The 20,652-nt window shown below is 49.0% G+C and overlaps 1 protein-coding gene across 6 annotated transcripts in view; it reads right to left on the reverse strand.

Annotated features, from left to right (window-relative positions):
- ZBTB7C (zinc finger and BTB domain containing 7C) overlaps positions 1-20,652 on the reverse strand; it is a 150,670-nt gene that overhangs the window by 69,209 nt on the left and 60,809 nt on the right. For 5 of the 6 annotated variants that reach the window (XM_039567633.1, XM_039567634.1, XM_039567636.1 and 2 more), the window contains one exon: positions 4,265-4,322. The exons of the other annotated variant lie outside the window; for it this stretch is intronic. In XM_039567633.1, coding sequence (XP_039423567.1) covers positions 4,265-4,322 — 58 coding nt within the window. The remainder of the gene's footprint in view (positions 1-4,264; positions 4,323-20,652) is intronic. 6 annotated transcript variants of the gene reach the window in all.

The raw sequence follows: 20,652 nt of genomic DNA on the forward strand, positions 1-20,652 counted from the left end.
TGTGGGACTTGAAAGTTTCAGGTCTAAAGAAGCATTTCTTTTAAGTCCTCCCTTTTATCAAGCATATTCTGTTCTGTTCGCTATAATGCACACAATGGCATGAGAGTCTTGACCTGCTTCATGTCTGATGAGTTGAAATCTCAGATGCATAGGATAAAACAGCCATTCCTAGCAATACAGCTTAAACACTTAGGGCTCTATTCAGGCAAATATTACCCAGGGGTCTGCCACGCCACTGAAAAGCTGCAGAAATTGGCTCTGTAGACGGCTGACCAATTCAGCAGTGAGAAATGACCCTGCCACATTAACTCCCCTTTTCATTTCACCCTGGGCGAGCCGGGGTCTGGAGGTAACCGCAGCAGAAGGCGAGAGCCGGCTGAAGCCAGATTCATTTTCTTTATATAAAGTATTTTTGTGTGCGTGTGTGACCATGAATGTCATTATGCGGATCTGCAAAAGAAGGGAAGTAATGACATTAGGGCACAGGAATCAGGGAGGTTTTTGTCTTACGGTGACACCGGAGCGCTGTCACATCTTCTGGACAAGCAGAATTTGTGGGCTTTAAAACGCTGCAAATGTCTCAGAAAAGCAGGTCTCTGCCTCTGCTGAAGGTAGGTGGACTTCGCTGGATCACTTTACACCATCCAGCATCAGCCACGTGTTAACTTCTTGTTAATACCTCTTGTTCCATAATAATTTACCCTGTTCCATAATAATGTACCCCGTTTATAGGTTTTTTCACCCTGTTTTTTCCTCTTTATACAGCAAGCTCACTTAAGTGATGGCCCCTGTCCAACAATACAGTGGACCCAGGGAAGGGATGCAAAGTGAAACTTGTTATTGCAAAAGCAAACACATTTCAGTACAAAATACCGTGGTTTTGTCCTTTAGACAATCGCACTGACATGTTTTTACAGAAGTACCAGCTGGCTATTTTAGGATATTAATCTCCTCTTATCAATCTCCTCTTGACAGGTTAGAACTGGGAAAGATTTTTTAAAGGGCAATCTAGAAATGCAGGGCTGAAATTTAACGTATGTGCTGGAGAGTTCCTAAATGGGCTGAAGCTGCTGGAATTTGCCTTTCATGTTCTATACCCTAGGAGCAAAAGATGCCTCTACAACAAGTCAGAAAACAAGTGTTCAGACCATATGGGGAGATGCTCATAAAAGAGACAGGTCCTGTTTTTCTGACTCCCCTTGCCTGCCCCAGTGCTACACCTTGGTATGACCTGCAATCCCATCCTGTCAGCCTGAGACCAGCCTTGATAACCCCAACATTCCACTGCAGAGGCCACTTCCGAAGCTGTATACAAAGGAAGAAGTTCACCTCGCATGAGTAAAACCCAGCAATGTCTTCCCTGATACCGGCAAAACATCCAGCAGCACCTCCAAAGCCTGTAAAAATGGGAAATATGCATCTGCAGTCCCTGGCCCTGGTGTGTGTGATTTTAGGATTAGCTCTAAAAGCAAATCAGATCCACAAGGATATAATCTCCCAACCCATCCACCTTGTCCAGGATGCTGCAGACCCAGAGAGGTGAGCACAAGCCTGACTTTTGAAGGATGCTGAGCATCTCTCCCATAGCTGGCACAGCAGTAGCAGCAACAGGTACCAAAAATAATATGATCAAGATTGGACAGGGCCTTGAGCAACCTGGTCTAGTTGAAGATGTCCCTGCTTATTGCAGGGGGGTTGGACAATATGTCTTTTGAAGGTCTCTTCCAACCCAAACTACTCTATTCTCTTCTACTCTACTCTATTCTCAGCTCTCACGTTACCCACCTGGCTAGAAGGCTTTTTAGGAGCCCTCATAAGCATCCTTATTAAATACTATCAGGACATACATGGTTTGTGCCCCACACGTGAGTGGTGCCTTGCTGGTCTGCCAGAGGGCAGACAAGTCATCAAGCTGACAACTCATCATTGTGCATCCTACAAATCCTCTGAGCCGATAAGAAAACTCAAACAACGTGAAGATTTATCGGTTTGCAGGTGGAAATCCTTTCAGTCAAGACAACAATTCTATTCCTTTTGAGGTAAATGAAGAGTTTTTGCTTGGGGACCCCGTCAGGAGCGGAGGCAGCACGAGGATGGGACCCATCACTCATAAGCCAGCAGAAAGATGCTGATGGGGGTGTCAGCACAAATTTTTAAAGAGCCTGAAACAGCTCCTTTGAGAGAGAGAGAGACAGAAGAAAAGAAGCAAAACTGAAGGAGAAACGAAATCTATTTGTAAACCCCAGGCAGAGCTGACACGAGGCAGCTGGCACAGGAGTGCAGGGATGATAATGGAGCCTGATGGATAGTTCACAGGATTATTAGATACCCTCCAACTCAAATATGCTGAGGAACCAATTATTTAATGCTAAAGACAGCACAAGCAGATGTTTAATAAGCTGGATCACTTCAGGATTGCTGGAGCTCAGGGGGCCAAACCCCCTCTGGTGTAAGTCTGGAAAGCCAGCGCGATTAAATACCCAGTGCCTCAGATACACACTCATCACCATCTCTGCCAGGAGACTGGGGGGCATGGAGGGGAAACACAGCTGGAATTTGGGAGCAGATGGGTGCAAGAGGTCCCTGGGGAGGGAAGCACGTTCACCACCCCAGGCTGGTGATGGCACTCAGCTCTGCAGCCAGTGGCCTTCCACACTGCCTTGTTTACAGGAGTAAGGGTTGCTGCTTGCAGGAAGACAGTCTGGGTTTATTGTCTAGCTGATTGCAGAGAGGCAGCAGGGAAGCAGTAGGAGGTGTGGGAGACAGAGAGAAGTTTAGTCTATGCTCCAGGCACTGATTGGAACCTGTTTTGGAGTCTGGGATGATGCCTGGGAACAAAGCACCCCTTCTGAGGCTCTTCTGCTGGCAGGGGTGTTGGGGGAAAGCAGGGTCTTAGCACCCTCCCTGGCTGCCTTGTCAGGAGACGAACCTGCAGACACACAGTCCCCTCACCTGGGCTGCTCTTGCAGCCAGTGAAGAGGGATGGGCTTCTGCTCATCCTCAAGTGCTGCCCAAACTGGATCAGATGTAACATGGGATAAAAACATCCCCACTAACTATAAAGGGCCCCTCTGTTTTTGAATGTCTGAAGATTACTTCCTGAAACCACATTGTGTCAGCTTCTCCCTTCATCTGCACCCAAACTGTACTATAGGAACTCAGGTGTGTCTTAAAAATCTGCATTTCCCCATGATCCAACCTCCACCAGCACTGCTCCAGTAGTCCAGGGTACAGCAGAGATGAAAGAAAGATGTAAGAAACAAATTCTTTATGATGAGGGTGGGCAGGCCCTGGCACAGGGTGCCCAGAGCAGCTGTGGCTGCCCCTGGATCCCTGGCAGTGTCCAAGGCCAGGGTGGACAGGGCTTGGAGCAACCTGAGATAGTGGAAGGTGTCCCTGCCCATGGCAGGGAGTGGGACTGGATAAGCTTTAAGGTCCCTTCCAACCCAAACCATGGTTCTACAATTCTGTGATAAACCAGCACCGAGATGCTCCTCAGACCCATCACACAGTCACAGAGGAAAGATGTGGGAACTTGGTCCCTGAGGGATGGGAACGGGCAGGGACTCACAGCATGGCTCTGCTGAGGGTTTGGCCAGTGCAAACTAGGAAGCTGCTCACGAGAAGATGGTGGAAAAAAACCCAGCCTCCCACCTGACACAGTGCAAAATATCTCAGCTCAAAAACATGAGCTCAGGGTCTGGCTCTGGCATATCTGAACCAGATAAAAAAAGGATTCTCCTTTCTTCCTGTTCAAGACCTCTAGGCAAACATCCAAGTCACAGCCTCCTGTGTGACAGCTGCAGAAAACAGGTCTGGAGAGGACCTTGAAATGCCACCCAGATCGTAGCCCCACGACTCGGTCTGAACGGGGCCAAGCACAACAACAGCCAAAAGCACTCCAAGCATTAACAAATATTGTTGCTTGGTGCACTCCTGTGCAGCTGCCAGCGTATCTGCCGCCTGCTCCTTCCAGCACTCAGCACTGAGAACACACATAGTGATGAGAGCATCTTCCACAGATTTACAGGAAGAGCAATTAGAGGTTTGGTCGCTGACAACAGCAGAGAATCGTAGTAAAGATGATTTGTGCTGATCCATTAACACAACAAACTACCTGCTCTCCCACAGGAAATCTCAGTAACTAAAGAGCAGATCAGAACCCCAAGACCCCAGAAAGGTATCAGGACAACCACACAATACGCCCAGGTTTGCATCCTGCTTGCCAGCTCTCCCCACAAGGCTCAGCCTGGTGTGTACTCACCAATACCCTTGGTTTTGTTTCAAAATCGTGATGCTCCTTTCGCTCTTCTGACCATCTCCTAAGGAAAAACAGGAAGGGACAAAAACAAAACAAAACCCCTCATCAGATCCAGGACTGATTATGTGGTTAAGAAGGGCTGGCTCTGGAGAAGCCTTGCTGGGACGATGAGAAAACTCGGAGCCAGGCCTGCTCCTGCTCTCCCACCACATGTGCTTCCACAGTCAGTTCACCTGCTCACCACCCTTCCCTGTGTCACAACATCACCTGGCAACGCCGTGCCATGGAGGTGGAAGCCCACCCCATCCTCCCACTGTATCACATCTCCAGTGACAGCTGGGAGATGAACACCCCAGGAACAGATCACACTGAGGCAGCTTTGGGCTGCTTCACCCATCCCACCCCACAGATAAACATTACACTTTGGTCCCCTTGGGATTATCAACTTCCCGGGACTTCCTACGCCCACAGTTCAGTTACCAGTGATAGCTCGGTGGTACCTCCAGCAGTATCTGCAACAAATCCACATTCTGCAAATGCTGGGGTGCGCAGAGGCAAGGTGTATGAGCAGCATCCCCCCAGCTCTGCCCATGAAAGTCCCCTGTCTCTCCTAGCTTGGGAAAACCTTCTGGAGAAATGGAGCTCTACAGGAGCTCCTGGCCACCACTTGCACTTGCAAATGATGGAGACTAGGGCTTGCACTTCCAGAAGCTCTGTGTGGGAGGCCTGGTAGCTTGGCCGGAGGTGGGCAGGACTCAGGGCTGGTGAAGGAGATCAGCAGAAGGATGTTTTGGGGTACTTTACTCCACTTCAGAACAATCTCAAGGTGTGAGACCCCTGCCAGCAGGCAGCCATCGTATCAACAGGGTCCTGAGTCCCCCTATGACAGCCTGGAAGGGTGGACCAGGCCTTCTCCTGGGTGAGGACACAGAGGAAGACCATTGTGGCTATTACAGGACTGGGCATATAAGATGTAGGAGTGCTCAGGTGGAAAATGTTCCTGTGGCTCAGCAGTCAGATGGAAACAGAGTACTGCACGCCAAAGAAGCCATGATCTGGGGTATTTTCCTTAAAATGGCACCACCAACTCACACTCATCCTTAAACCTGGGTTTGTACCCGAGTTCTGGCCAGGGTCAAGAGGTTCCCTCTTGCTCATGGAAGCTGCACGGGAAACAGGATCTCCCTGCCAAGGCTTAGTGGTGTGCAAAGCAAGGAACAGCCACTCACTGTGTGCAGTCTCTCCATTTTACATGAGAAGGCTGAAATCAAGGTGAGGAAACACTTGTTACCATGGGGCAGCTGGAGATGGAGACACTGCCTTCTATTCCCAGGTTCTCCAAGAGGTTCTAACTGAATCAATCACCCAAGCATCTCTTTTACTTCTCCAGGCAGCCCTTGAATAGGTTTACAAGTGTAGGGTCCACCAGCACTATTTCCCATTACTCATGATACAGAGAAGCAACTGGGATCCCTCTCCCAGCTTTTAGACAGAGCCACTGATCTTGATTCAGCCTTCATGGGATTCTAATTCTCATTATTTTCATGGGAAAGTGTCAACAACATTTTCCAAGTCAGGCTGACACCTGGATGACTGTCCCAGGATGGAGAAACCAACGGGCTGTGATCACCCTACCCAATCTATTTCACTGGTAAATAACTCTTGTGCACATACACTCAAGGAACAGAGCAAAACCATGAAGGGCAATCCTTCTGATGGCCTCTAATTTTCCTTCCCATGCTTCTACAACCACCAGAGTGAGGACATTTAGGCAGTCTGAGGACACTTAGGCAGTAGGCAATGCATGGAGCACATGTGAGTGGTGGAGCACAGAGTGGCTGCAGGCCAGCCCCAGGGCCATGATCAGCCCCAAGAACGGGACTTCCCTGCAGCTAATGAGTCCACGTGCTTTCAAGAGCATCCAGCTGCTGTGAGTTGGTGCCCTCCAGCACAACCTCCTTCCTTAGCCAGGGCCCTGTTCAGATCATTAACTCACAAGGAGCCACTGCTACCGAGGACTAATGGCTCGTTTGCCACTCTACAGACAAAAGTGATCAGCAAGGGCACAAAGAGCTTAATGCAGGCCGCTGTCAACATGCCCACATTGGACCAGCACCGTCATCTTTGTTTAAGGCAAAATTCACAGGGGAGGCTGCAAAAATCCTGCAATGGACCCTGGCTTCATGGCAAAGCTCATCAGCTCTGCTTGGGTCGGTGCACAACGTCCCTCTGGCACCAGGGCAGAGGCTGGCACCACATTTCCCTTGAGCAACGCTGGGCTTCAGCTCTAACTTCTAGCTAAAGTCTCCTTCTCCTCTCCACAGGTCCTTCACTGCAGCTGCTCCCCACCGCCAGGGGAGCTCAGGTTGCAGGCAGGTGGGGGTTGGTGTCTTCTCACATGTGATAGGACCAGAGGGAATGGCCTCAACCTGAGCCAGGGCAGATTTAGATGGGATATGAGGAGAGATTTCTTCACAGAATGGGCTGTCCAGGATGGCACAGGTTGCCCAAGGCAGTGGTGGAGTCCCCACCCCTGGATGTGGCACCTGGGGACATGGGGCAGTGGCAGCCTTGTCAGAGCTGGGGCACAGTTGGACTTGATGTTCTTGAAGGGCTTTTCCAACCTAAATGATTCTGTGATTCTGTGACTCCACCTCAACACCATTCAAATCGCTGTGTGAGGAACAGAAGAATTCTCACAGGACAACAAATGGGAGTTTCTGGGCTACAAAAAGGCTGCACCTGAATCACAGTTTCATTAACCCTCAAAGAAGAGTGGCTGTGAACAAACACATTCATGATCCACCCTCTGAACCAGAAGATGCCCTGGTGCCCTTGTAGCAGTTTCCAAAGTAGGATGGGCATTGCATAGGGCAGACCAGGCTTCATTCTCCCATTCCCAAAACACACGTGCGATGAGAAGCTACAAATCAACCAGGCTTGCCTGTGGCTTCCCCTTCAGCCATAAGGTCCCTTTTAGCTTCTTGGGGTGGTTTGCAGAATGAATCGAACACGCCCTCCTGGAGATGACATTCAGGTTTCTAATTACCCTCCCTGAATACATCACTGACGTGCCACATCAGCTCACTTGAGGGGTTGTTCCTCTCATCACATGCTGCCAGCAGTGGAGCTTCTGCCTCTCTTCAGCACACTGACCTCCCCCTCGCCTGGCTGGGCTGAGCTGCTGGGCTGGGAAGGATGATTGCCAGATAAACTGGTGATGGGGAGTGCTTGTCCTGCTCTTGAGGTCAAGCCCATGTGAAGAAACAGCCTTTATCACAGAATCACAGCTCAATTTGGGTTGGGAGGAGCCTTTAAAGGCCATCTAGTTCAACTCCCCTGCCACGAGCAGGGACATCTTCAAGTAGAGCAGGCGGCTCAGAACCCTGTCCAGACTGACCTTGAAGGTTTCCAGGACTGGGGCATCCACAGCTTCTCTGGGAAACTTGTGCTGGTGTTTACCACATTCATTGTAAAAAAACTTCTTCCTAACAGCTGATCTAAATTGATCCTCTTTCAGTTTAAAACCATCACCCCTTGTCCTATTGCAACACACCTGGTTGAGAAGTTTGTCCCCATCCTTCTTCTAAGTCTTCCTTTAGGCCCTGCCAGGGGCTCTGAGCTCTCCCTGGAGCCTTCTCTTGTGCAGCTGAACACCCCCAGCTGTCCCAGGCTGGCTGCAGAGCAGAGGGGTTCCAGCCCTGGAGCATCTCCATGGACTCACTCCAACAGGTCCATGTCCATGCTGAGGACCACCAGAGCTCTCTCCAGGGTGTCTGCACTGAGAACAGCCCTACCCTCAACAGAACAAGCACTCATGTATTTCCAGTGGACTTCCAAGGCTGCCATCCATGCTCTAGTCCTGACCAGCCAGCAGCTGCAATGTAGCTCACCTGAAGCACAGGATTGCCCTGGGCTGACAGCCAGCACAGACCACGGACATGTCCTTCTCCGTGTCCAGGCCACAGGGTGACCCTCAGGGACATCCTGATAAACATGCACCAGCCCCTGGCACATCAGGCAGGATTCAGCTCCAACTAAGGCATCTCAGCTGGGGTGCCCACATGCAGATCCTGGCTTTATTTGCCTTACTGCAGGTTCTCATTGCAACACTGGACTCCCTAAGCTATCCCAGACCCATGCCTGGCTTTGCCAGACAAAACCCTGGACCTGCATCCCTCCTGACTGACAGATGGAGACTAAGCAATGTGTCCTAGGGCAAAAATGGACAGCCACACCCAGCAGCTGAATTGTGACCTACATATGTGGTGGCTGCCCCGGCTCTTGCTGCAGCCCATGGGGATGCAGTTGGCACGATTTGGGTGTTTGGTTTGGGTGAGCCATTTAGTTACTCAAACTCCAGTATCTATTTTGGAGTGTGAAACACCCTTCAGACTCCACCGGCCAAACATCCACTGACTCTAAAAGGAGATTGGGCACCAAGTTAATATTTTTATCTCCCACTGCAGCCTACCTCCAGCTCCTGGTCTAAGTTTCTACAGCTCCAAAATAAAACCCATTTGCATGGGATGGGGATGCCCTGCAGCTCTGCTCTCTCAGGCCCCTGCTGTGATGAGCAGCACAATCCTGGCACATCCACATTCCAGGATGGCTCCAGTGCTCGTGTGCCTCCTGCATAACAGGACTGAAACAAATAAATTTGACAAAGAAAGGAGAAAGAACAACTGATATGCAAATCCATGTCATAAATCGTTCATCAAATCTGTTCTGCAGTTTTGAAATAATCTCAGAGGTTGCTTCCCAAGTGCTGTTTGCAAACCCTCTGTTAATCTGGGAAGCAGATGCTGTTACAGTAGGCTGTATTACAGCATCTTCAAGAAATCCCCATCAAATATCACTTTTAAATGCCCATGACTTTTGCAATCAGTTGTTTTTAAATCTTCTTGGCATATCTGAAAACCAAACATCATAAAAAAAACATTTCCTGTGATTCAGCTGTAATGAGTCTAAGCCTGGGGAAGAGCTCATCTCACATCTCCTTTCATACCCAGGTGACCCCCACATTCCTCCCAGCAGCCTCTGCCCATTTCCTTCATATGCCCTGAAGAGCCTTTGATTTCCCCAGACTCTTCCTGAGCTTCACTGAAAGCCTGTGTTGCCTCAAAAAGGGCAGTGCCCTGGAGATGCCCTCTAGAATCACAGGAGCCAAGTCACCCACGTCCCCGCAGAAAGTCCCACATGGAAAACATACTCTGAAAAGGCATTTCTGCCATGCCCTGGCACACATGGACATTTCATTGCCTAGGAGAGTGTTTGGGATGATTACTGCTGGGGTTTTTTTATTGCCAGCAACTGCTCCTTCCAGCAAAAAAAACCCCGCCCTGAGACAGATCATCCCTCCCAGCTCGGAAAGAACTGAGTGTGTGGATCATGCTCAGAAGGAGGAGTGACCTGGCTGCATCTTCGGGCTGACATCCTTTCCAATCTCCAATGCTCAGTTTTCCCCTTCCTGTGTGAGAATGGAAACAACAGTGTCAGCTGTGGTTGGAAAGGGCTTTGAAATCTACAGGTGAGAAGTGTAGGTAAGACAGCGCTGCACTCTTCTAGAAATGGGGGGAGAGGGAAAGGCAGCAAAGGGGGGAAACCCCCACATAATAAATAATACTCCACAAATTACATAAAACGAACGCATTAAAAAACCAATCCTCCAAGAAGCAGCTGCTTCATTCTTTGCTGTTGATAGGATCAATATAAGAGAGGAAATTGCCACCTTGTGTTCTGCAACACATCACACCAACTTTCCTTTACAAACCCTAATGCGCCTGATTGCAGTGTCAATTTAAAATTTACCATAAAACGCAGAATCTCATAAACTTTACAACCTCAATCACACTCAGCCAGTGTTTTCACCCAAATCACATGCACAGGCACCCGCTTTGCTCTCCAAGGAAACACAACGACGTGCTGCTGACAGCAGATGGGAGAGCAGACCAGGGCACCACAGCTGGGATCTGCCTGTCCTGGGCAGCCTGGATGAAAAGAGAAGGAGTCAGGTTGGAAAACAAGATGGAAAATGTACCCTCGGATCTCTGTGAGACAGCTCATCCCGTGTCCAGCAGGACGAAGGGTAGCCAGAACCATGGTTTTTAATGAAGGTGCCCAGAGAACCTGTGGCTGCCCCATCCCTGGCAGTGTCCAAGGCCAGGCTGGACAGGGCTTGGAGCAACCTGGGATAGGGGAAGGTGTCCCTGCCCGTGGCAGGGGATAAAACCAGACAGCCTTTAAAGGTCCCCTCCAAACCAAACCATTCTATGATTATATTATCAAATACGACATGACCTCAGGTGCAGCAGCTCTGGCGCCCCAAACACACTACCATCGAGGTAGCACCAGCATCCCATGATGCTGAGCCAACCTCCTTGTACTGGAACATGCTTAAAACACAGCTGTTTGAAGCCCTTTTGCAGGCTCCGATGGAATACCCCAAGTCATTTCCCTAATCTGGCTGTCCTTCAGAAATTTAAACCGCGCAGCTCCTACGGAGAAGACGGTGTGAGTTTTTAATGCAGGGAAGGAGCACGCAGCTACGCCCGTGCCATGAGCTGACCATTTGCTTCTCCAGGCATGGGTTGCACTCAAGGGTTGACAAGGGAAAAACTAATTAGGCTCCTAATGTTGCTTCCTACATAAATTTAAGTCCTTTTGCTGTTGTCACTTTGACAGAAAACCCACTTCTCTGCAGGGGTACAAACGATTTTGGCTAAAGCATAACAAAAAGCTGCGTATTTCAAGTTGCACTTCCCCAGAAGCCATAAAACTCTACTCAGTGTCTGCAGTCAGCATGCACCCTGTAAGCTCTGCCTTAAAATTCTCCCTCAGCTCAAAACTACGGGATATATTTAGGGAGAAAAGTAATTTTTGCCATCAGCTGCTTGCCTTTGTGACTGACTGAAAGTGCAATGAGACAGATGCTTGCAGATACAGCAAGGGTTAAACCTTGGGAGAGGACAGGCAGGACTTGGGGAAGCAGCAGTTGATCAAAGGGTGGCTCAAAAGTTATTTAAAAATAAACCAGAAAGTAGAACTTCCCGGCGGTTGCCACTGTAATTACAACGCAGACAACGGAGCCGTGGTGCTGTTAAGGTTACTGGATTTTCCTAGCAGCTGTGTTTAATTTACTTAAAACATGCAAAGCCATCAGGTCAGATCCCATTAGCAGAATATCTCCAGAGTGCTGCAAGAGCCCGGCCAGCCCAGCACCACAGAAATGCTGAGGGCAAAACACAAGTGTAAAATATCCCTGGAGAAGTAAGACAGCAACGTGCACTGCCTTCCCCCTTGGCTGCAGCAGAGGCTGGGTGGTCAGTCCTTCCTGCTCATCCAAGGACCATCTATTGCCAAGGCCTCCTAAGACAACCACAAAAAGAAATCCGTGAAAATACCGTGGCTGTCTGTGATGGAGAAGGATCTGGGACCAAGCATTTAGGGAAGTCCTTCAAGTGTGTTTTTGCTGTAACCCAGGTTCTCTGTGTGTCCTACAACTGTACAATGTCCCACCTGGATCCCTCCACTTTCCAAGCATCCCCCTGATGTCCACACTGCCTTAGAAGACCCACTTGTCCACAGTCACGCTCAGAGTCCCTCTCAGAGATGGGAGCTTCGTGGATTTGTGGGTCAGGATTCCCCCCCGCGGAGCTCTGTTCACACGGATATAATTCGGGACCACACGATTCATCAGGAGTCTTTCCAAAACACAACGACAAAAATTACAACCTCCTTGTCAGGAAAAACTTTCTAGAGATACTCTTCTGATTCATTGTTGTTGTTGTTGTTTTTCATTCCTTTTACACTGTCTCAGCCCTCTCTCCACCGAATGAAACATCAGAGTTTCATCCTCTGCTCGTGGCCCCTGCCAGTTCAATTCTTTTTCTAAAATTAGCATCCTGAGAGATGCAATTGCTAGAACAGGAGGTGTTAGGTCACGTTTCGGTCCCTGCACATCAGGCTAAGTGCTTCTGCAGCCACCTACAACCACCTCAGAGTCTGAACCTCAAACATGCCCTGCTCCACTGAGCCCAGCAGAGTGATGCAGCTTTAGTGGGTGCCGATGCCAAAAAAAAGAGAACTGAAGAGAAGGACAGATAACACACCACAGGCGCCCTTCTGCACATGACCCCCATATAGAGTCATTCCTACAGAAAATGGGCAAACAAAGTAAAATAAAATACTAGAAAATACAAGAAAATGTATTTCCCAGATAAGCTGTGGCTGCCCCTGGATCCCCGGAAGTGTCCAAGGCCAGGTTGGATGGGGCTTAGAGCAACCTGGGACAGTGGAAGGTGTCCCTGCCCATGGCAGGGGGTGGAATTCTAAGATCTTTAACGTCTCTCCCAACCCAAACCATTCTGTGATTCTATGACTCTATGAATAGAATAGAATAGAATAGAATAGAATAGAACAAAGCAAACTAAAAATAAATAAAATCATCCTAAGTAAAACATCACAAATAGTAGGAAAAAATCTGAAGGAATGGGTTTGCTCACGGGAAATCTGAAAACATCTGACATGCATGATCCTCACTGTCATCAGAACTCCTCCTGAAATCATCATCTCCTGCCACTGTGTGCAAGAAACCCCAGCCTGGCCCTGGAGATCTTGAAGCAGCTTAAGATCATTCTTCCAACATAAAACTCCAACATAAACTCATTCCTCATGGCTTAGAAAGGTGTGAGACTTATTTGCATAATAAATGACAAGTCAGGAATATAGATTTTTGTCACATCAACCCTCCCTTCCCTTTGAAAGAAATCTATTTATTCTGAGTAAATCGTCTCTTCTCCAAATAAATGGTGTTTGTAGTCAGTTTAGCTGGCACGATACACATTCTTTTGCATGCCTGTAATGAATTTTCACAGCCAGAGCCCTAATCCAGTCTAGTCATGGAGGGTTTATCACGACCTCTTATTTTATTTCTACCAGTAAATGGGAATTGCTTTCCTTATCGCTATCTAGAAGCACCTGAGTGATTTTTGCTTCATATTTCCTATCCCACTGGAATTCAGGATGCAGCGTTATCTGATGCTGTACAATTGTCACTCATGTTAGCTGCCTTTTCATTTTAATTTGCTGGATTTATTGCTCTTTCTTTTTTTTTTTTTTCCTTTTCCCCCCCAAGAGATTTTACTTCAGATCTGAGTCCTTCCTTGCTCTTTTCCATCCTCCTAGTCAGATTTCTTGGGTGATCCTCAGGAAGGCAGGATCAAGGCTCGTCTTGCCTTCATCTGCCTGATGTCTTTGAGCAACCTGGGACAGTGGAAGGTGTCCCTTCCCATGGCAGGGGGGTGGAACGACCCAACCCAAACGATCCTAGCATGCCTTCCCTTGGCAGAGCACTCAACCCCTGGGCTTGTCCCAATCCATCCCACCTTCCTCCACTGGGGAAGCATAAAACTATGCAGCAACAAGCAGAAATTATCCCTAACTTTGAGCTCAAACAAATCCATGAGAGCAAGGGCTTCCTGACGTGATCCCTATGGCTGCTGCAAGTAGCTCTGAGCTCCAGAAATCTGGACCTGCTGCTGCTGCTAGAAAGGCATGAGAAGACCTGTAAATCCTGCAGATAACACTGTGATGGATCAGTAGTGGCAAGACATTAACCTTCACTCTTGAGGAGACACCCAAATGATAACACCTGTAGTCATGCCACTCCAGAGTTATCAGTCTTGTCACTTGTGAAGATAAATCTATCTGACCTAAGCCATCATCCTACGCCACTCTGCCTTCCTTGCTCAAAATCCTTGTAGATACCAGCAGGGATCAGGGAAATCACACCTAATAATCAATTGAGTGTGTGCAACTATGCTCACATGGAAACCATTTCCTTCAGTATGTTAAAATAATTCCGCAGAGCAAGGGAAAAACACGGTAGGCTTGAAAGCTGGTCTGCAGGGAAAGTGCTACATGTCAGTGACAACTCTGGAAGGACAGAAAACAGCTACCAAAGCCTCAAGGAGCTGTCACACACAAGAAAATGTAAGTTAATTAAAGCCACTTAAACAAATACATCTGGGACAGGGGCATGGGATGTAGAGAGGGAGAATGAAGTGATATTAAAAGCTCAGACACATGGTGAATCCCAGACAGGAGACAAGGAAACTTATCTGGCAGAATCCAGAGGAGCCCCTTGCCCTGGAGCTGTGCCAGAGGGGGCAGTGAGAGCCCCCTCTGCCACGGGGCTGTTGCCCACCTTTGGGCCCCCTGGGGATGCACAGGCTCAGCAGATCCACCCCTCCTCTGGAAAACAGCACCCAGGCTCCACTGATGCTCTCCTGGACCAAACAGCACTGGCTTGGAATTATAAATCCAACACTCCACAACGTCTTCCCTCCTGTCCCCACCACTCAGCTGAAATGAGAACCACGTGCAAAGCATCCCTCTGGCAAAGTGTAAGGATGTAAATCCACCTCAAACACACCACCAGGGCCCACATCCACTCCCTGAGCCCCCAGAGCTGACTTCCCTCCTGCTATGCTCAGAAGATGACGAGCACAGGCTGCTCACACCAGCCCTGCTGATACAAAACCACAAGAAGAAAGATTTGGATGGGCTCTGTGTATTTTTTTATTGCAATCAGCTCCCAAAGAAACTTAAAATGTTGGTGTTTTATATATTCCTTTGAGCATTGAAACAAAACACCTACACGAGGTTGGGTCATCACGGAGATGCCGAGCCAGCCTCTTGAGATATTCCTGGTTGGGAAGCAGGGCTGGCCAGCCTCAGCACGAGGCCGATGGGAGGGGAAACAGGAAGCAAATCCATCTGCACACCATCAAGCCCCCGCTGCAGGATGACAGCATGCAAGACTGCTGTCTGCAAGAGGAAGTCTTGCCATGGCATCAGCCCGACCCAGTTGGAGCGCACGGAAACACAGATGGAGTGAGGAGGATCCAGGCTTCCAAAGCAGCTTAGTTTCCCACCCTCCCCTAACTGCTGGGATGGGGGTGATGCAGCAAACCCAACACCAACCCAGCGTGCTCCTCCAGGAAAACCATGGAGCTGCTGGGATCTGGTTGTCTTCACTAACTCCTCCTTGGTTAGCAGGGAGCCGAAGGAAGGAGGAGTTAGTGAAGGACCTGGGTCACACAGGACAAGGTCTGAGATCTCCTTCACCCCTCAGCATATTTTCTAACACCAAACCAGGCTTATTTACACATATTCTATTCCAACCCTGGGTGAGATTAGCTCATCACAAGTCCCATGGCTCCAGGGAGAGCTCAGAGCCCCTGGCAGGGCCTAAAGGGGCTCCAGGAGAGCTGCAGAGGGACTGGGGACAAGGCATGGAGGGACAGGACACAGGGAATGGCTTCCCAGTGCCAGAGGGCAGGGCTGGATGGGATATTGGGAAGGAACTGCTGTCTGTGAGGGTGGGCAGGCCCTGGCACAGGGTGCCCAGAGCAGCTGTGGCTGCCCCTGGATCCCTGGCAGTGCCCAAGGCCAGGCTGGACAGGGCTTGGAGCAGCCTGGGAAAGTGGGAGGTGTCCCTGCCCATGGCAGGGGGTGGCACCGGATGGGCTTTAACGTCCCTTCAACACAAACCATTCTGTGATTCTACAGCTCTGCAGACAGCACTAGAGCCTGGTCTGATGCAGCCCAGGACCACAGCCCCCTCTCTGCCTGCAGCTCTGGGCAGGCAGCCAAGGCCCCCCACCCATGGCCCGAACCCCTTCCCTCCCCAGGGTGACTTCCTTAACACAGCCCAGCTGCCTGCCCCCACCCGACAAGGGCTGACAGATTTGTGCTGTCCCCTTAGGGTGGGGTAGGTACATTTATTTCCTCTTTGGAAAAAAAGGAAAGAAAAAAGGAAAAAAAATATGCAATTAACCTTTTCCTCTCCTCGCAACAGGCAAGAAACTTCCCTGCTACAGGAATAGTTTCAGGACTAAGATATCTGTTCCCACAGCTGCACCAGTGCTATTCTGGCCTAGCTAAAATTAAAGAGCTGAAGTTGTACATGGGCCTTCATGAAACTGTCACAGGGACCACAAGATTAGAGGGCCGGATGGTGACCTGGGAGGCCAAGGTCTATTCACAGCTGCGGCAAGGGATCCTCATGTGTGTCCGAGCATGTTTCTCCACCCCTGCTTAACAGAATCCTGAAATGATTTGGGTTGAAGGGACCTTAACAACCAGTTCCAAGCCCTGTCAAGGGCAAGGACACCTTCCACTATCCCAGGTGGCTCCAAGCCCTGTCCAGCCTGGCCTGGGACACTTCCAGGGATCCAGGGGCAGCCACAGCTGCTTGGGGAAACCTGTGCCAGGGGCTCACCACCCTCATCATAAAGACTTTCTTCATCATACCTAGTCTGAATCTCCCTGCTTTTAATTTAAAACCATCAACCTCATCCTATCACAACAGGCCCTACTAAAAACTCTCTATCTCTTTTCTAAGCCCCCGTTAAGAAAGACCAACATATATTGCCCGGTCACTTCCAGTGCCCATCCTAACACCAGCCAGAGATCCAACAGCACTAAAAAAAAACAGGAAAGCACAGGATAACCCCAACATCCCAGCCACTATCCCACCACAAGCAGGTCCTCTGCCAACAACTGTGCCAGCTATTGTTGGCCACATCAAGCCCGGTCCAGCGGCCCCGCTGTCAGCATGCAGCTCATTACTCTGCCAAGGGCTTTGAAACGCTTGGAATATGAAAGGTGCTCCATCAGATCAAATTCAGCTTCGTTTGCTATTACGATGCAGTGCATTTCTTTTGTCTGCGACTTTTGATGATGTGCAATTGTTCCCCTCAGTCAGTATTTCGGAGTCATTAGCTGGAATTAGTAAAGTTCCCGCTGCCGGACTTTTCCAAGGCTCTGTTCTCGGGCTACAAAGAGTCGATGAGGAGTTGTCCTGCTTTCACTGAGTTGGAAGCACAGCGGGGAGCATTCTGGGGGGAGCAGGCAGTCTGCTCAACTCCACTTTTCCCCTGCAGGCACCGGGAAATGCACGTGCAGGCAAGATGCTGTGGGTGGTCACACGGGGCTGGTGCTTCCCAGCGAGCACGGAACGTGAGACCCTTTCATTTGGTTCCTCTGGTGGGACCAGGGGAAGGGGTACACCTAATTGTGTCCTTATTTAGGCAGCACATCCCACAAAGTTTGGGTTTCTCTCCCAGAAATCCCCCACTCCCAAACCTAAAGGCACCAGCCCTGAAGAAGTCACCTTTCTCTGAGTGAAGAGTCTACTAGGCATCTTCCTTGGTGAAAACACCTGGATGTGCCTGACCTTGTCCTCCAGCCTCTTGCTCATGTTACACTCTTCCAGCTGTATCAGAAGGGCTTTAGTATCAAGACCCTTTTTCCTGAAGGTATTTATACATGGAACATCCACCTCTCTGGGCAACCTGTGCCAGGGCTTCACCATCCTTATCACAATTTCTTCCTTCTATCTAGTCTGGATCTCCCCTCCTGGCGTAAAACTATTCCCTTTCATCCTGTCCCTCCGTGCCTCATCCCAAGTCCCTTTCCAGCTCTCCTGGAGACCCTTCAGGCAGTGGAACAGGCTCTAAGGTCACCCTGGAGCCTTCTCTCCTCCAGGATGAATACCCCCAGCTCTCCTAGTCTGTCCTCTGATCAATTTTATATTTGTCTCTGATAGCAGATTCATTCCTATTCGTGCTTAAGGAGTTCCAGAAGAAAACAAAGTGATGAAGCTCCTGGCCCCAAGGGCACAGCCCAGGTCTGGGGACCACAGCAGCTCCAACTTGTACCCACCCCACCTGTGGGTGGAAATTCCATTTTCAGTTCCCAGTTCCAGCCATCCCACCACATTTTCTGGATGCAATGTGGGTATTTGGCCACTACAACCCTGAAACAAAACTAGGAGCAAACCAACCTTACGGGACATCCACATGGAGAAGAGCTCAGCACTGAACCCAGCTCCTTTAGCAGCTGGTCATCTTTCACATGGGACTGTACTTCCACCCCATAAGGATTTCCCTGGAAATCACCTCACAGATCATCCCACCTAACATTCACAACAGCATTTCCATTAGAACACAACAAAATGCAGACAATTCACACCTCTCACCTTATATTTTTTAAAGTAACAGGCTACAATGAAGCAGCCTGCCCAGATTCCAGCCTAATCTAAAAACAACTTTATGGTTTCTAATTTTAGCACTAATCTTCCTTTGCCATGGTTGTGTGATTTCTAATTATTTTATCCCCAAGCCCTGCTTTGATGGATAGTTGTACCTTTTCCAATGCCAAATGACTTGTAAAGTGCCTTTAAAAAATACGCTGATCATTTCAGGTTCATTTCCAGTTCCTACACAAATAACATTCTCATATATGGCTTCACTGCAGAAATATTATTATTATTATTAAAATAATAGTAATAAAAGCAATACAATTTAAAAAGGAGAGCTCCATTCCTCAGGATGATCCCAATCTGCTCCCACAGACACCGTATTTTCTCTTAAAAGCTGATAAAGAGCAGAAAATCTGTTATCAAGATACGGATCACTTAACAGCCCAGTGCCTTTGGCTTGGCATGGCTCCCAGAACATTTTGCCTTTATCTATCCCTATTTTCAAGTTACAGCTCATGGAAGAGCAACTGGCCAGGCCGAAACCTCGGGAGGGACTTTGCGAGGGGCGATGTAAAGCGGTGGCAGAAACAGATTTGCCTTGATGTTCCCCAGGAGCATTGCCTACCCAAACCCACTGAATTTGGAGCAGCAAACACGAGCCCTCAGCTGAAGATGTGTTGCAGGGGATCAGGATGAGCCTCCAGCCCAGGTTCCTCATAGGCAGGTGTTCTCTCTCCTTCCGTGCTCACCTGAAGCAACCTCTCAACCCTCCCAATTGCTGACCTACACCAGATCTGGATCTGATTCTGTTAAATTTGAAATTTGCACAAAAATTTATTGGGGAGGGGATGCAGCCTGGGGACCGTTTCAGGATGCTGAGGCAGCTGCCTGCCAGTCGCATGTCCCAGTAGGACTGCCACCAGCAGCCAGCACCAGAGCAGGGGACACAGACACAGGGCTGGTGGATGTTTGTTGGGTTATTTCCTTCCCCAGGATTTATACTGAGCTCCGGTCAATTGGAAAACATCCACTTGACCTGCGACCTTTTTGTTTTAGTTATTCTCCAAGCTTTGACAGCAGCAGTTTAAACACAAAGCATATGAGTTTTGGCACTGAGGGAGCACCCCATTCCCACATATTCTGAGTGGATACGGAAAAACATGGCACTGCAGCCCTGATGGTGAACGTATTTCTTCTTTCTCATTCTTCATGTTCCTCTCTCTCACTTTCTGAGCCTGTTTCATGACCCATGTCTTCTCCCTCCCCACTGGAAACATGAGCTTAGCTCCCCAATGCAATATTCAAGGGAGGAGGACATGGGTTGTGGTGTTCTAATTCCCTGCACAGTGCTGTGTTACAGAGGGTTTGAAATGGAGATTGCCAAAACAGGAAACAACCCAGTCAGCGTCCTCCTGCCTGGGTCCTGAAAATGTCACCACACAGAGCTGCAGGGGATGGAGAAAAGCCCTCTGTTCCTGCAGGAACAGAGGATGCCCTGGGAGAGTGGGCAGCAAGACCATCTGCCCTCATGCCTCTCTGATCTGAGAGCTGGGCTTTAATCTCTGCTGAAACTACTGTGGAGCTGGTTTTTATTGACTTGGGGAAAAACTGCAAATCAGGTTAAAAATTATATCCCTCTGTTGACTGATACTTTTATCAGTGTAGAGAATTTTGTATGGAATGTCATCTCGCTCAGGAAGTCAATCCTACAGGAAATCCTTCATCCTTAGTGCTTCGGAGTAACATCCACAGCATCCTGCTGGCTTCCTTCTTACTCCTCTAAAACTCGCCCCTGAGATCCTCACCTCTCGAGCTCATGCTTTGTGTTTGAGCTGGCCTTGCTGGGATAAAAGCACAAATCTTGGGTCTAATCCTGCCCACACCCCCCAGGTAAGGCACCAGGCTGACACATCGCCACGAAGACACAGAGCAGGGACAGTGCCAGGCCCCAGGCTCTTTGACTTCCATTTATCCACCTTGGAGCAAGGATTTAAAGTTCCTCAAAGGCACAACAGTGAGGCCAGGTCTGGAGGAGAGAACAAAGCTACTGTTAACCCAGATAAAGAAGATACTGGATTTATTTTTAAAAGCAGGTTCCTGCAGCTGTAGGTTTCAAGCAATTCTTAAAAGCCTCACCTCAACAAGCATCCTTGATAACAAATATTGGTATTTTAAGCCTTTGATTGCTTTTGATTGGAGTTGAAACCTTTTTTGATATTGACTGATTGTTTTTACAGCTCTCTGCAAGTTAACTTCAGGAGAACTTCCCAAGCACAAGAGCTGGTGACCACTACCAGAACGGTGATCCAGCAATTCCAGGATGCCCCACCCCTGGAAATAT

This window comes from Corvus cornix, chromosome Z, assembly GCF_000738735.6.
Source record: "Corvus cornix cornix isolate S_Up_H32 chromosome Z, ASM73873v5, whole genome shotgun sequence".
Lineage (NCBI taxonomy): Eukaryota > Metazoa > Chordata > Aves > Passeriformes > Corvidae > Corvus > Corvus cornix.